We start from the raw sequence: 17,664 nt of genomic DNA on the forward strand, positions 1-17,664 counted from the left end.
TTATCCCGATTTTGGCCGAATGAAAGACATTCTTGTTGATTTATAACATGTACAATATCTGATGAAGGTTTAGCACTAAATAAACTGCACATTTGGGGAAGATAAGGATCTTGAACCACTTCAGTATGGTCTTTATAACTTAGAGCCCACATCTTCATGTTTACTTTCTACCCCACTAAGGAAAGAACATGCTGTGGAGTCAATGCGTGCTCCAAGGTACACAGGATGAGATAATGGGAAAATTGGCACCTAGTTCAAGTTGCCTCATATCCTGGCTATGACATGTATTTACTGCCTGACTGAAAATTAGTTGCTTATCGGGAAAAATGTGAAATTCTGACATTTTGAGTTGCTCCAGTAAACTGTCGAATACAATTTATTTGCTCCTTATTTATGCCATTAGTTGTCTGGTTTCAAGTAATTTAGTCTGATTATTGTTAGCTTAGCACCAGGACACCACTAATTGACCAAAGTACAAATCTACATTTCTGTGTCACAAGGACATGAGTCATTATTTTTTACTGTCGATAAAACATTAGGCACTTGGACAGTTTTATTTAAAAATTTACAGTGATTATAAAACAAAAATAAGCTATACATATTTTTACACAAGGAATAAATTATCCTTTAATAACTAGTGAGATAATGTCTTTTTTCACAGGACACTGACATTTCAAGTGAGATATGAAATTGCTGTTTCCCATCTACATGGCCTGTCTCTCTCTCTTCTCCTCCCTCTCCTCTGCTTTCCTCTTATCTTCCTTCTTTTTTCTCCCTTCCATCCCCTGCTCTCCCTCCTCCTCTTCTACCCTGTCCTCTCCCTCTGCTTCCTCCCCTTACTCCCCCTTTCTCTCTCCACTCTCCTTTTCCCTCTTTATTGGTGGAAGCAGTTTTATATATTGAAAGCATTCAGCATATCCCAAGTGGCAAATTTAGCGACAAAAGGGATTCTGGGTTTGGGCTGTATTTTTTGGTTGTGTTTCCTACTTTCCTTTCACATTGTTTTGTTTTTTTAGGAACTTGTAAAACTGCATCGGAACCTAATGCAAGAGATTCATGATTCCATTGTAAATAAAAATGACCATAACTTGTACCAAGTTTTTATTAACTACAAGGAAAGGTAACTTTTGAAGTTTAAGTTTTGTGGATCTTAGTTTGTAATTATAGTGAGGATTAGTATTAAAATAGCTAACAAATAGCTATTACTACTGTTGATTACACTACTACCTGAACAGTAATTAGAACATGGGAGAGTTACTTTGAGTAGTAACTCTCAAAGAGAGTTTAGTTTGAGGGGAGTAGTAGTTTGAGTTCTATATATGTAATTTAAAAAGAAAAAAGAAGAAAGGGGGGAAGAAAGGACCTAGTATGGTGCTTATTTTTTTGCATTGTAAATCAAAAGACTAAGGTTCTTTTATAGACTTTATCATTACTGAGCAATGTAATCTTCAGTAAGTCATTTTAACTCTCTGAGCCTCTATGTCCCCATCTGTAAACACTGGAGATAGATTAGCTGGTACCTAATGCTTCTTCCACTTTTCTTCCAACTCTAGTATTTTATGACACTCTATTTCAGAATATTAGATTCACAGAGTCGGTTTCCCTTTCTAAGTTAAAAAAAAATCTCCTGACAACCTATATGAATTGGAGTATCAAGAAATTTTGCTTAAAATATAATTATCTCTCTTTTCAAATCAAGCAATGTATTTCCTAGTACTAAGAAGTGGCTAATGAATTGCTTTGCATCAAGTCTTCGATAAATATTCATATCTTATTAGTAGTGTTTTTTTTTTTCCAGTGGAGAGTTAAGAGAAACAATAAACCAACTGACCTCTTTGCAAAATATTTGTATTACTACAGAGATACGTTCCCTGAAGTGGGTCAGATTCCATGTGATATGAGTTACCTTCTGTCCAGCACAGTTCCGGTCTCTCATTTTCCTCTCTTCAGATGATTTATGTTCCTTAATTAAAAAGTAGCAAGGAGTAGGAGGTTTAATAATGAAGGAGTTGTATGTACTGATTGGCATAAAATTGTAATAGAAAATAAAACTTTCTGAGTGTTTAGAGATGAAGTTTATTTCTAGTAAGAGCTTTAACAGAAATTTTTAATTTTGTTTTTGGAATTCATTTATGTCTACTCAAATAACATTAACAGTCATCAAGCCAGTTTGTAAATTCTACCTGCTATAAAAATGTACATAGAATTAATCTCAAAGTTGGAACTAAAAATTCCATTACTATAAAAATGAGTGACCCTCATTCTAGGACTATGTATGTGATATGTATTAAAAATAATTTTTACTGCTATTTTGGTTATCCCTAACTATGGTTTTAAAGAGATGAAAATTCTGCTTGTTTCCCCCTCCAGTTCCTTCTTGTTTTTTGTCTTACAGATTTCTTCTCTTTTTCCCTTTCAGATTAGTTATTTACGGGCAGTACTGCAGTGGAGTAGAGTCGGCCATCTCTAGTTTAGACTACATTTCTAAGACAAAAGAAGATGTCAAACTGAAATTAGAGGTGCCTATTTATTTTTTGTTTATGATATAAAGCAAAATAAACCTAAAAGCAATGTATTTCTCTTTATGATCAGTGCAGCAGTACATTTCCCATTGTTTTAAATACATTTTCATGTCAATTTTATAAAATATTTAAATCGCTCTATAAAATAGTAATATGGTAGTAATAGTAACAGTCGTAAAAATCTAACATTTATGGTCCTATGTTTTACGTGCATTATCTCATTAGGTCCTTCTGACTCTGTGAGATAGGTACAATTAATTTTCTCATCTTATGAGAAAGCAGAAGTTCAGAGAGATTGTAACTTGCATAGACGGTAGGAAGTACAGGACGAGTAAGACAGGTTAGATAACGTATATGTAGATTTAAAATGTTTACTAGTTAGCTGGGCGGGGTGGCTCATGCCTGTAGTCCTAGCTACCTGAGAAGTTGAGGCAGGAGGATCACTTGAGCCCAAGAGTTTGAAGCTGCAGTGAGCTATGATTGCACCATTGCACTCCAGCCTGGGTGGCAAAGCAAGACCCTGTATCAAAAACAACAAAATTAAAAAGGTGTTCACTAAAAATATGACATTTAGAGTCAGATGTATTAAAAGGGCATGGATATTGCCCACAAGAAGGAAGAGAAGACAAACACAAATATGATAGGATTAAATAACATGTGATAAGCCCTGTACAATAGGGCTCTGTGAGACTGAATCTACCCACTTCAGTGTGGAAGACTGTAGAGGATTCATCTGAAGAGGCAGCATTTGAGATAGGTCACCAAAGAATGGGATGAGCTTTGACAGATGAGATTCTATGGAGAGCATTCCCGAACAATTGGTATGTCTTGACCAGAATAGTTGGGGAAGTTTGAGAAATGGCACGTAGGCCAGTATAATCAAGAGTGCATGATCACAATAGAATATAAGTCTAGAAACCTATGTTAAGTCATGTTTTTTTTTTTTTTTTTTCTGAAGAGGAGTTCGAGGAGTTCATGCTTTCAAAGAACTTTTGAAGAATGTTTGTTATATCAGTTACTGTATTATCCATGTATTTGAATTTAGTTGTTGTATTATCCATGTATTTGAATTTCATTAAATTTCAGGTAGAGATATATAGTGAGCTCTTAAATAACAGTGTGTGGCTTATTTGCCTCTTTAATGTCCCTTTTCCTATTCTTTGTTCAGTGTAGCACTGAGGTCAGGGGGGACGGGGCAGGTGATTTTCAAATCAGAAGCCCTTCATTGTTTTGCCTCTCTGGCATGATTTCATAGCCCACAACTCCCACAAAGGGAAACTATTGCTTAGACAGTTTTCACGTTAACAGGCTACCAAATAACTGTACTAGATACATGATCTTTTTGCTTTATATCTTAATATTCCTTCGTTATGTTGACTTTAAGACTGGAGGTAGTTTGAGTCACCACTAAATATCATCCTTGTAACATTGTTGGTGCAAAGACTTCCTGCTCCTCTTTGGAGAATAGAGCCTACTAAGTGTAGAGCTGTGAACCAGTGACTAAAAATATGATGATAAAATTACATTTTACAACTCATACACATACTTCCTAATAGGGCAACATTAAAGCAGTTTTTCTTAAAATAAAAATATAAAATTGTGCTTCCAGATAGGAGTCAGCAAGTTGTCAATCACATCTCCATTATATTCTCAGTCTTGTTTGAATGTTGTTCTTCCTTCTTTCAGAGTTGTTGTCAAAGTTTTGCCCAATGACCGTACTCTGGGACTCTAAATATGTAGTTTTTGCAGTCAGTGCTCATCTTAGGGAAAGAAAGGACATCAGGCTGAGTCTGAAAGGCACAGGGTGACTTGCCCCTGCTGTCCTTTCCTCAGCTTGAAAGCTCCCACTTCTAACCATAGTCCTGATTTGGAAGTATTAAGTCGGATACTTAATGTTAACACTTCAACAAATGCTCAGTTGGAGCTGCCCGCCACAAGCCCCAGCATGATAGAAGGAAAACTGCCTTATTCTTGGTGTCTCTCTGTCTTCTTTGTGTCTTCTGTTTTGTGGTTATTTTTGTTCTTGTTGATTTTTTTGTCTTTTTCTTCTCTACTTTGGAACCAAGGTAACATGGGGTGAAGGGCGATGAATCTCTTTATCTTGCCCTGTAAGCCTGGCTCATCCTACCCCATTTTATTTTCCTTTACAATTGAATTGAGGCTAAGCAAGTGACTGGATGTTTTGGAAGGATTCTTTCTAGCCATTATTTACTTTCAACACGAATAAGCATTTTACACTTCAGTCTCTATCTCCCAGGTGTAGCTAATGCCAGCAATGTTGGTTTCTTTACTTCCTGAGCCTGTAACTTAGAATGTAAAGGAACTCATTTTTTTCCTTCAACATTTGGACACTAATTTCCATAATACAGTGAATTCTAAATGTATATTTCTGTTCCTAACACTGTGTTGGGATGGCATAACATAAGAAATATAAGCTACACCTTAATTCCAAGGGCCTTAAAATGCAGTTGAGGAGATAAGATCCACTCATTACAGTAATATTAACAATTTAACTTCCTGTTTGAGATCCTTGATCCAGAGCTCTCTGTGATCTGTAGAAGTAAGAAACCGGTTGAAATAGTTATCCTTCTAATGAACTGCAGTAATTGATGACACAGCTAACATGTCAGGATGTGTCCCCAGTTCATTTTGCCTGATTAGTCACTGATCATTAGAGTTAATGGTGTTTGTTTTGGAGCTCCTGATAATATATCATTCCACGTGCCAGAAAAACTAAGTGTGGGCAAAGAAGAAACAAACGTATGAGCAAAAGTGTATTTTTTAAAGCACAGCTCCATCTCTGAACTGGAAAGGTCCTTGTACAATTGATGATAAAGTTAAATTTTACAACTCATACACATACTTCCTAATAGGGCAACATTAAAGCAGTTTTTCTTAAAATAAAGATATAAAATTGTGCTTCCAGATAGGAGTCAGCAAGTTGTCAATCGCATCTCCATTATATTCTCAGTCTTGTTTGAATGTTGTTCTTCCTTCTTTCAGAGTTGTTGTCAAAGTTTTGCCCAATGACCATATTCTGGGACTCTAAATACGTAGTTTTTGCAGTCAGTGCTCATCTTAGGGAAAGAGAGGACATCAGGGACACAGATGTCCCTCTCATCTTAGAGAAAGAGAGAACACAGAGTACAATTGTGTGAGGATTTTGGACTTATGAAGTTGCTCACTAATAATAATATTTGTATGGCCCTTTGTTTTTTTTGAAGAACACCAGTTATGTGGGAAACGGTAAAATCAGAAAAGTGACTTGTCTAAAGTCACACAGCCAACAGTTGCCAAATCTTGGTTTTAAGTGAATTCTTTGACATGTCAAAGTAATTTTTTCAAAGTCATAGTTATTATCAAAAGAGCAAACCAGTCAATACTATTTTAAAATAAACCTTTAGCAAAGAAGAGGGTGAAATTAAAATAAATACAATCTGAGTCTTCTAAATCTTGGAGTTTCGTAGTAGGTTTATACTTGAGCAAAGTTTTAAAGTCAAATATTCCATTTCATTCAGTTCAGTAAAATACTTATTAAGCAAATACTACATTCTTAGGGACATACAGCACAAATTATGTTGGGGTAGATATTACATATGATAATAATTAAAAGACCCACACGACAGAGAGTACACACGATTTTGATTGTAATTGTTATGAAAGGCCTAGGATTATAGTTCTTAAACAGGAAGATGCATTTTGCTGGAGGCTGGACAAAGCACATCATAGTTGAGGGAACTGAATAAACCAAGGCATGAGAGTGGGAAGACTAATGACAGTTTTGATGAGTAGGGATGTGTTCTTGATGCCTGTTCTGTAAGTCCACTGGGGGAAATTGGTGGGAGGTACAGCAATAAAGATAAACTGAAGAAGACACTGGGAGGCCATGATTTTGCACTAGAGAAAATGATTTTCTTTTTTCTTTTTCTTTTTTTTTGTGACGGAGTCTCACTTCGTTACCCAGGCTGGAGTGCAGTGGTGCCATCTTGGTTCACTGCAAGCTCTCCCTCCCGGGTTCACGCCTTTCTCCCGCCTCAGCCTCCTGAGTAGCTGGGACTGCAGGCACCCGTCACCATGACCGGCTAATTTTGTTTTTGCATTTTCAGTAGAGATGAGGTTTCACCATATTAGCCAGGATGGTCTCGATCTCCTGACCTTGTGATCCGCCCACCTTGGCCTCCTAAAGTGCTGGGATTACAGGCATGAGCCACCACGCCCGGCTGAGAAAATAATTTTCGTACACAAAATAGTTCTATTTGATTCATATTTGGAGTTAAAATACTACAAGATTTTGTTTTAAATTGAAGATACTTTCTGTTATTTACAGAGAAGGATTGTTAAGGAAACAGACACACTCATTTACTGTAGAATAACTGTTCTGCTTATGGCCTTTGCATCTTTTAATGTTTATGACTCTCTAACAAAGTGTTTTTAAAAACATTTCATTAGGAATGTTCCAAAAGAGCAAATAATGGGAAATTTACTCTTCGAGACTTGCTTGTGGTTCCTATGCAACGTGTTTTAAAGTACCACCTTCTCCTCCAGGTATGTAACTTAAAACAGTTTGTTTATTGTCCATTTATTCACTCAACAAGATATTAACGAAGCATCAACTACATTGCAGATATTCCATGTGTTGGGCCCAATACCCTTAACATTTTGAATTATTATTATAGTTAAGTGGGAAATAACAGAACAGCTGGACATTTTTTCTTCCTTTTAACAAAGATGATTCAGTAGCTGCCATAAATCATATTTTGTGTCTTTAAAACAGGACTGGCTAGAAAATAATTAAAAACAAGTCAAAACAAATAAAAATATTTTTTCAACTAAGTCTTCTATAGTTATCAGTATTCATTTATGAGCATCTCAATATTGCAGTGCACTTGAATTTTGGCAGATTAATCATATTAGAACTTTTGCCTTATAACAGCTAAAGAGAATTGTGTCACATTCCATATTGCTTTCTACTATACTAAATTATAATAAGACTACATTTATTTTGAAGTGATTCTTGTTATAACCCACAAAGCTATGGTTTCCACGGTTAGTCTTCTAATGAGGGTGGAGAGTCTTATAAATTTAATTTGATAGCTATACCAGGAGACTCATTAGTTCTGCTCCAAAGAAATGTCTTACTGTATTAGTCTGTCAACTCTGCTGATGCTTGTGAAATGTCATTTTAAAAAGATCTACTACCTGTATGTGAAATACAATTTTGTGTTGCCTGTGCTTTGTATATCTTGTATATTAAATTTCTTGAACTGTAGCTGCAAAATTATTAGTCATCTCTATTTTTGTTCTACTGAGAAATCAGAAAAATTCAAACCCTGATTATTCCTTAAAAATGCATTAAAACATTTATGAGACCTAAACTCAAGGCAACTTAATCAAATTGGATTTTATGAAAAAATAATAAGGACGACTCAGGCAATCAGTTTCCAAGGCATCCTGGAACTAAAAATGTGTCCAAAATAAGATAATAATTTATTTTGTAACTTTGGTGTAGTCAAGTATCGATTGAAGATTTTAGAAGGTACAGCTTTTAGAAAATACCTATTTTGGTCCTTACAGGGTTTTACACAGACTCATAAAAGTATAAAATACAACCATACTTTTTTGAAATTCAGTAAACTTTTCCCCCTAATTTCCCTTGGGTGGTTTTATATTTACAATTTTAAGAGTATGTTTAGTTCCATGATGACTTTTTAAAATAGGAAAAGTTTTATTTTGGATTCTACACATAGATAAAAATTCTAGAAATGTTCTTCCCTCTCAAAATTCTATGGAGTAAAATTTATTTGTTGTCTAGAAATTTGTTGAACAAATGTGGTTATCAATTTGGACTTTTTTACTTACTACTGTACTTTAGTGGGGAAATCACTTGAAATGCTTGATGATTTGAAATCACAGATTCATAAGGGTAGAATATTTTATAGTGGGTGATTGGGAACTTTAATAACAATTTTTATTTAATGAAGTAAAAGTAACTTTTAAGGAATAAAAGAATATAATTTTGATGGATTTATTATACTTAATAGACTCGTCTTTGGGTCCTGTTTATAGCAGAAACACTGCTAGTATTGGATTCATTAAAGATTTTTGTGTGGCTTCTCTGTGCCAAACATAGTATTAGGCACTCATGATATATGACAGACAAAGCTCATCATTTAGAAAGGAAAAATGAAGTGTAAACTGCCAAGTATAACACAATGTGGTAGGAACATATAAGGTACAGAACCGGCACAGATAAAGGCCTAAATAATAATGTATAAGGAAGCTGGGAACCTGAGTAGAGGCCTCTGCCATAGAAGACACCCCAGAGGAGTAACTCTTGAGTTGGGCTTTAAAGGAAGAGTAAGGGGTCAATAAGTAAATCAGAAGGGAAGAAATTTGTAAGCAGAAAAAATAATATTTCTAATGGGATCAGATATTAGAACATATTTTAAAATTGCAATTAATTTAGTATGAATAGAATATAAGTTGTTTGGGTGGAAGTGGAAAGAGAAATTGAGAGAAGTTTGCAGAATTCAGATCATGCGGCATCTAGGAGGTATGGGTGACAACCTGAAGCTTTCGTGGGGCATCACAGAAGTCTGAGTAGGGTAGAGACAGGATCTGATTCATATTATGGAAACCTATCCCTGATGACAATAGAGTGACTGGACTGTAGTGAGGAGAGACTGCAAGTCGGAAGGCCAATCAGAAGCTCATTATGATTACCTGGTTTTGTTGTTTGTTTGTTTGTTTTAAGAGACAGGGTCTTTCTCTGTTGCCCAGGCTGGAGTGCAGTGGTGTAGTCATGGCTCACTGCAGTTAGGCTCAAGCTGTCTTCCCGCCTTAGCCTCCCGAGTAGCTGAGACTACAGGCTCATGCCACCTTGCCCAGCTAATTTTTAATTTTTTTTTTTGTAGAGATGGGGTCTTTCATGTTGCCCAGGCTGGTCTCAAATTCCTGGACTCAAGTGATCCTCCCATCTCAGGCTGGAAATGTGCTGGGATTACAGGTGTGAGCCACCATGCTTGGCAAATAATTATCTGTTTGAAAAACGGCAAGGATCTGAACCTAATTAGTGGTAGTGAGGATGGTTCCAAGGGGGCAGGATCAAAGTTAGCATCAATAGGACATAGTGAGGGAGAGAGAACAGGGAGAAGTCTGGGACCTTTTAGGTTTTGGCTTAAGTGATTACATTGATGGAAGTGCCATCATTCAATAAAACAGAAACAGGATCTAAGAATAGGATTCTGGGTGAAGATGGATTAAGTTTGGGGAATGTTAGATTTGAGGAGCCTTTGAAATAAAGAGGTAGAACCATTTAGTTGGACGGATGAGTCCGGGACTGTGTGAATTTTGGGTTGAGCACGTACATTTGACAGTGATTGGCCCATGAGGTGATAGTTGACATTATGACAGTGGTTGTGATAGAATTTGTAGAGTATGTAAAATAAGGTAAAATAAAGAGGACTAGGGTGAAAACTTAAGGAACAATAACTTTCTAAGAAGCAAATAAAGAAGAAACTATGAAAGACTGAGGAGTAGGCAGAAATTTAGGATGGACAGACAAGCAATTGTAACAGCAATAACAGCAACAAATAGAACATCTCGATGTCCCTGAAATGAAAGGAGGGATGCAGTCAAAAGAATCCAAAGCTATAGAGAAGCCAAGAATAATAATGAGTAAAAAGTATGATTTTAATCATTATGGAATCTTTCATAACAGTAGGGATCAATGTCAGTGTAATGGTGGTGGATAGAATTCAGATTCATCTTTGAAAAGAAAATGTCTCATGATTTTTTGGTGTCTAGTTGGTCTTACAGTTTGAAATTTTTGATGGAAATGGAGCCCAGACACATTAGATTTATCACATTATAGAGAGAAAACCAATAATAATGGTTTATTTGTAAAAATGTTTTCTTTAGTATGTCTTTGTTTTAATTTGAGAAAGTAGTACTAAACCATATCTTCCAAATAGGAACTGGTCAAACATACCACTGATGCGACTGAGAAGGCAAATCTGAAACTGGCTCTTGATGCCATGAAGGTAGGGCAGATTCATCAGTAACTTGTTTATATTTTTTATTCTTGTCTAAAGACTATGGAATTCAAATTGCTAATATATATATGGTAACATATATGTATAAAATAATATATATGAATAATATTATGATATCCTAATGTATAATACACATTTGTTTTTAGTGGGGACAGCTGGATATTTTGTTTGTTTGTTTGTTTTACTGGAATAGGTATCCTTGCATGGATTTAATTGTTAGACAACACATAAAACAAGAAGTGTATTAAAATCACTTAGATACAAGTATAACAACTTTCATAACCATGAGGAATTATTTAATATCATGGTATTTTTCCCATTCTTTTCATGGTGACTAATAGAAAACGTTGGCTTGTGTAAGTCGTAGGCCAGCTGGTGGCTTCAGAACCCCATGTGACTATTTTCTTCATATGAGGATATCTGCTAGGTTTATCCTTGTGGATGCTATGACTTAATACAAGTGAATTTCAGTTTGTTCGGTTTTCAGGTGAATATGAAAATTAAGAACTATGAATAGATAAAGACAGACATTTTGAACATACTGGGGAATATATAAAACCTCAGTTTCCACATTATGTTGAATAAAAATGACTTTGAAATGAGATACTTGCCAATAACTTAAAGTGTAGGGAAATATTTGTTCTTAAAAACAAAATGGCAAGGTGACCCTGCTCAGAGCAGTGCATTAATTACTTAGCTGTGTCCTTGTACCAATTCGTGTTAGCTTTGCTGTTTAGCTGATTGTCTGTCACTAACAGGAAACACCACACAATTATTTATTATTACTATTAAAAAGTCAAACCAAGTTCCAGTTTTTAAAGAAGTCATTTATGAATCTATCCTATGAAAAATCAGACTTCCATTTAGAACAAAGTTAGGAACTGCTTTTTGCAGAGTTCTGTCCCTACTGTTGCAGATGAATTTAAGAGGGTAGAGAAAAAAGAAAAAGAGCTCAGAAAACAGGAAAATCTGGAGCGCATGTAACAAAAATAGCTAGTTACAGTATGGAAAGATTAGCTAATGTTTCCTCAAATATGAGAAAAGACATTTTAAAATAGGTGAAGGCACATGGAGAGACACGGCCAGCATTTTTTATTCACTTTAATTCATGAATTAAATTTAGTTCCAGCATGTTGTGCCATTTAGTTCCTCACCTCTCCTTTACTTCTCCTGAATCCATATTCGGGTTAACTCTTTAAAATTGAACTGGTTTCCTTGACTGAATGCTCTCAGGAACTAAGAAGACTTTAGCTGGTTGCAAAAATAAAACAGTCTTGCTAGATTCATTTTCTAACTTTTGGTTACTTTTCTCCCTGCTAATCGTTCATGATTGCCCTTCTTCTAACCTGTGTAAAAATATCATGCTCTCAAGGTCAGTAATTAACGTGCTTGGAATTTCTATTCTTCCGACCTAGTTTCCTTTTTGTTGCTCTATTGCGGTATATTTTGTTTTGTCTTTTAAGGCAACAACATCCTGACTCTTCTCAGTGGTGTGGCAAATGACAGCTCTTCAGTCTTCCCAGCTGTACTTCAGACATTTTAAAATTGCCTCTGTGATGCAGCTTTGATTGACTGGGCATTCATTTTATTGTCTTTGAAAAGTTACAGTGGTTACTTTTACCACTAATGGAATTAATGATGTGTTTTCTTTCAAAGCAGTTTGCATCTCTAATCTTAGTGTGCCTTCTTTTTCTACCCCTTTCTTTATTGTCTAGGACTTGGCACAATATGTGAATGAAGTGAAAAGAGATAATGAGACCCTTCGTGAAATTAAACAGTTTCAGCTATCTATAGAGAATTTGGTATGTAATTATCTTTCCATCTCGCTTCCCCTCACCCCCACATCAACGACATTCTAGGATTTGTTGTTGAAGAAAACATAGTTTTTACCTTCAAGTTTCTACTGTTGGATGTTGTTGCCAATCCCTTTGTTTGGTAGTGTTCATGTGGGTGTCTGAGGGCACCTGCGACCTGTTCGTGTCTAGGGACTGTGTGATGGCTTGCCCCTCTTACCTTAGTCACACTCTGCCTCTTCTCCCAGCAGTCTGAATCTAAACATAGGAGTCCACTTTTTTTTTTCTTTTCTTTCCCTCATCCCCATACATACTCACGGCTGATTCCTATTCATTTATTCATTTTATATATATTTGCTCTGTGACTATTATGACCCAGACACTTTGCTTGGGTCTGGGACTGTAACTGTGAACAAGATGGTCTCAAGATTGAGGAGACAGTTTAAAATAAAAAAAAAGAGTTAAAAATGCCATATTGAGATTAGTGCTGTGAACTGGCTGCTACAACTGAAGATTATAAGGGGAGTCCTAGTTTAGATAAGTTGGTTGGAAAAAGTCCTTTTAAGTCATTTGAACTGAGACCTAGAAGATAAGAAGCAGCCAGCCACACGAAGATCTAGGGGGAAGTGACCCAGGCAGAAGTCATAGCAGGTGAAATGCTCAGAGTTGGGAAAAAAACAGGTGTATTCAAGAAGCTGAAAGGTAAGAGTGGTGGGAAATGGAGAGTGAAGGGAAGGATGGTGGGCTCTGAGCCATGAGGGATGGGCAGGGCAATTGCGTAACACAGCCTTGTAGGCCAAGATGCTGAATTGGGATTTTACTGTGACTGCAGTGGGAAGCTATTAAAAGGTTTCTATCAGGGAGTATTACAACAGACTGATTGACATTTCAAAAAGACCCTGTGAGCAGGCAGCCCAGCCAGCAAGCTGTTGAAGTGGTTTCAAGAGAGGATGCAGCCTTGGATTAATCTGTGGGCAGTGCAAATAGAGATGAGTGAATTTAGGATACATTTTTGGTAGAGCAATTTCATCGCTGTTTTCTCTGAAACATTGTGAACCTGTCTCTTTCTTTTCACACATGCAGCCACATACCCATTTCAGGACACCATCATCTGCCGGTTTTCCAGTCACAGTAGCCTCTCATCATCTCTTCACATGGTTGCAGTTCCAAAATGTGGATTTCTCAATTTACTTTCTTTCTCAAATTTATCAAGATTTTTTTTGTTATTGTCTTCAAGATTCAGTCAGTATTCCTTGGCATGATATTTAAGGTCCTCAGTGATCTGGACTTAAGCTATTTTCCTGAACTCCTCCAGCTGATAACTGTCCCTGCGCTTTACATTGTGGATATTTTGTTGTATTATAAGATCTCCAATTTGACATACATTTCTACAGTTCTGCCTTCGATTGTAATCTCAGAGCCTAGTATGTTTTCTCCTATTATTCCCTATCAAATTTATTCAAGGTGCATCTAAAATAAATCCCTTTTCCTAATCTATTATTTTTCCTCTTTAGAATTCCATAGCATATTTCTTGGACAGCTGTGTAGCCTTTAAAAATTGTGGTAAAATATATATAGCATTGGCTGGGTGTGGTGGCTCACACATGTAATCCCAGCACTTTGGGAGGCCGAGACGTGTGGATCACCTGAGGTCAGAAGTTGAAAACCAGCCTGACCAACATGGTGAAACCCCATGTCTACTAAAACTACAAAAATTAGCCAGACATGGTGGCGCGTGCCTATAGTCCCAGCTACTGGGGCGGCTGAGACAGGAGAATTGCTTGAACCTGGGAGGCAGAAAGTTGTAGTGAACTGAGATTGTACCGCTGCACTCCAGCCTGGGCAACAGAGCGAGACTCCCACTCCATCTCAAAAAAAAAAAAAAAGTGTGTATATATATATATGTGTGTGTGTGTGTGTGCGTGTGTATGTATATATATGCCATTCTAATTATTTTGAAAATTTATAGTTCTGTAGCATTAAGTGCATTCATGATGTTGTGTGACCATCTCTGAAACTTCATCTTGCAAAACTGAAACTCTGTACTCATTAAACATGAACTTCCCGTTCTTCTCTTTCCCTGGCCCCTGGAAACTACCAATCTACTTTCTGTCTCTATAAGCTTAACTACTCTGGGCACCTTATACAAGTGAAATAATACAATATTTGCCATTTCATGACTGGCTTATTTTACTTAGCATAATGTCTTCAAAGTTCATCCTTGTTGTAGCCATGTGTCAAAATTTTATTTTTTTGATTTCCATTTGTTTAAGGCTGAATAATATCTAATTTTATATAAATACCTCACTTTTTTCATTGATGAACATTTGGGTTGCTTCCTTCATTCAGCTATTGTGAATAATACTATTATATTATTATTGTCACAGGTGTACCAATATCTATTCAAGTGCCTGCTTTCACTTTTAGTTATGTACTCAGAAGGAGAATTTCTGGGTTGTATGGTCATTATGTTAATTTCTTGAAGAATCGCTATACTATTTTCCACAGCAGCTGCACCACATAACATTCCTACTACCAATGCACAAAGGTTTCAGTTTTTCCACATCCTCACCAACACTTACTGTTCGGTTTGTTTGGATAACAGCCATCTTAATGGTTTTAAAGTAGTATCTCATCGTGGGTTTGATTTGCATTTTCTTAATGATTAATGATGTTGAATATTGTCTTTGTGTGTTTCTTGGCCATTTGTATATCCTCTTTGGAAAAATGCCTATTCAAGTGCCCATTTTTGAATCAAGTTGTTTTTTGTCATTGTGTTGTAGAAGCTCTTTTTTTGTATCCTGGATATCAGTCCCTTATAAGACACATGGTTTGCAAATATTTTCTTGTGTCTGTTGGCTTTTCACTCCGTTGATATTGTCTATGATGCACAAAAGTTTTTAATTTTGACAAAGTCCCATTTATCAATCTCAAAGAAATCATTGCTGAATCCATTGTCATAAGGTTTTTCCCTGTTTTCTTCTAAAAGTTTTATAGTTTTAACTGTTATGTTTGGGTATTTGAAACATTTTTAGTTATTTTTTATTTATGGTGTAGGTAATGAAGGGTCTACTTTTATTCTTTTACATGTAGATATCCAGTTTCACAGCACCATTCATTGAAAAGTCTATTCTTTCCCCATTTAGTGGTCTTTTCATTTGACCATATATGTGAGGGCTTATTTCTGGGTTCTGTACTATTCTGTTGGTCTGTATGTCTGTTTGTATGCCAGTACCACATGATTTTGATTATTGTGGCTTTGCAATAAGTTTTGGAAAGAAGTCAGTAAGTATGAGACCTCCAGCTTTGTTCCTTTTCAAGATTGTTTTGACTGTTCAGAATCCCTTGAGATTCCATAAGAATTTTAGAATGGAGTTTTTCTATTTGTGCAGAAAACATCACTGGGATTTTGATTAGAAACATTTATTTTTATATTTATAGTGTTAATCACACATCTCTGCCCTTTTTTAAAATGGAATTTCTGGATGTTAGTGATTTTCAGTCAGTTCTTTTTTCCCCTAGCATGTACAGGAAGTGCTCATAAGCACTTAAAAGTAATTTTGTTATCAGCCTCTGGGAAAATAGCTCATTATTTTAAATCATTAAGTCAGAGCTTTTCATCCTTGAGGTCCTAGCTCAAGAAAGCCAGTCTGGACTTTATAGACCAAATTAGCACCCACCCCCACCACCCAACCCCTTTCTGTACTCCTTCATGGCAGTGGTGCATTTATAATTTCTTGCTTCTGTGAATATTTGTCCCTCCACTGGGCAGTGTGCTTCACGAGGGCAGTGTCTGTATCATTTTGCTGTACACCTGTTATGGTGGTTGGCACACAGAAGATGCTCAATAAATATTAGTTGCCCAACTGTCTTGTAATTTGGACCCTTCCAGTTGAGTCTTTCTTTTCATAGCTAATTTCCCCTTTATGAATATATAATAATTAAAATCAACTGATGTCCTTGACATACCCCCTGGCATTACAGAGGACAGACTTCTTTATCATGTAGGTCTGAGCTTTTTAGAGTAAATATGCTTTAAAAGTGTAAAAAATGATAAAATTTTAATGTAATAAGGTAGTTGTCTTGAGTAAGTATCTCTACTGACATTTGTTTCTATTTTAATGTGATTATGAAAAACTCTGACATGTACATTTTATATTTTAGAACCAACCAGTTTTGCTTTTTGGACGACCTCAGGGAGATGGTGAAATTCGAATAACCACTCTAGACAAGCATACAAAACAAGAAAGGTAAGAAACGGAGAATTCTATTTTGAAAATAAGTAATTAGTGTCAGAAAACGGAGAAAACCTTACAGACAGTTCTTCCAGTGTGAAGTAGGGGAAAAAAGGAAGAAGTACAGGGAGAGAGACCAACCCATGATTTCTAAATTTTTAAAATTTAGTTTATCTTAGGCATTCCCACCTGGGTTCTGGTATCTATTAATTTGTCTAAGTTATTAAGAAGGAAGTAACAAGTATAGGTGATCAGCTGGGATACATTAAAATGAGAAGAGCGATAAAGTAAGAACAGGTAACTACCGTAAAAACATCATTGAATTTTTGGAATATATTTTTAAATAACTGAAAATAATAGAAGAATGCCCTAAGAAAGAAGACCAAGTGAGAATCATGTAGTAATATTTTCTTGAGGGAAATTTGCAGATGTAGTTCTCGAAAATTAGTAAGCTTGGCCCAGAGTCCTTAATTATGTATATATGGGATCGTCAAACAGGTTTTTGTGGTTGACAGTGATCATTTTCTGGAATCTTTGGAGAAGCAAGAGCCAGCAGGGGGCAGCATCAGCTCTTGCTTCCACCTCGATAACCCTGGCTCCACAGGTCCTTTAAACCTCTCTGGTTTAATAGACGTTAAAAGTGATGCAAGTGTTACAGCCCTGTGAATGTGTCATTATCATTGTGTATAAAAAAAGTGTGTTAATCTCTGAGAGTTTATAAAAATACACAAGTATTGGTACTGGGTGATGCGGTTATAAGGTTTATTTTCTCCCCCAAGTTATGTTGTTCTTAATAAGAAAAAAGTATTAACATGGAAATTTCACCGTAACTTCTTCAGTTTACACTTGGCTCATATACCATTCAGTTTGTGTTTTTAGGTGGTCAGTTAAATCATGAGGAACAACATAGAGGGTAAAAGCACAGTTTCCAAAATTAGACCTGTTTGTGAATCCCGTTACATGCGTCACTAGCCGTGTGACCTTGAGCAAATTAACTTCTCTAAGCCTCAGTTTCCTCCTCAGTAAAATGAAGATGGTAAACAGTACCTACCCAGCATGT

General features: G+C 36.1%; 1 protein-coding gene across 6 annotated transcripts in view; it reads left to right on the forward strand.

The window, feature by feature from the left end:
* Nucleotides 1-17,664, forward strand: part of LOC105489209 (vav guanine nucleotide exchange factor 3) — a 398,407-nt gene that overhangs the window by 200,993 nt on the left and 179,750 nt on the right. For all 6 annotated transcript variants that reach the window (XM_011753898.2, XM_011753897.2, XM_071069536.1 and 3 more), the window contains 6 exons: nucleotides 1,017-1,120; nucleotides 2,420-2,519; nucleotides 6,972-7,067; nucleotides 10,496-10,564; nucleotides 12,292-12,378; nucleotides 16,534-16,619. In XM_011753898.2, the coding sequence (XP_011752200.1) occupies nucleotides 1,017-1,120; nucleotides 2,420-2,519; nucleotides 6,972-7,067; nucleotides 10,496-10,564; nucleotides 12,292-12,378; nucleotides 16,534-16,619 (542 nt within the window). The remainder of the gene's footprint in view (nucleotides 1-1,016; nucleotides 1,121-2,419; nucleotides 2,520-6,971; nucleotides 7,068-10,495; nucleotides 10,565-12,291; nucleotides 12,379-16,533; nucleotides 16,620-17,664) is intronic.

Source organism: Macaca nemestrina, chromosome 1 (assembly GCF_043159975.1).
Source record: "Macaca nemestrina isolate mMacNem1 chromosome 1, mMacNem.hap1, whole genome shotgun sequence".
In the NCBI taxonomy this organism is placed as follows: Eukaryota; Metazoa; Chordata; class Mammalia; order Primates; family Cercopithecidae; genus Macaca; species Macaca nemestrina.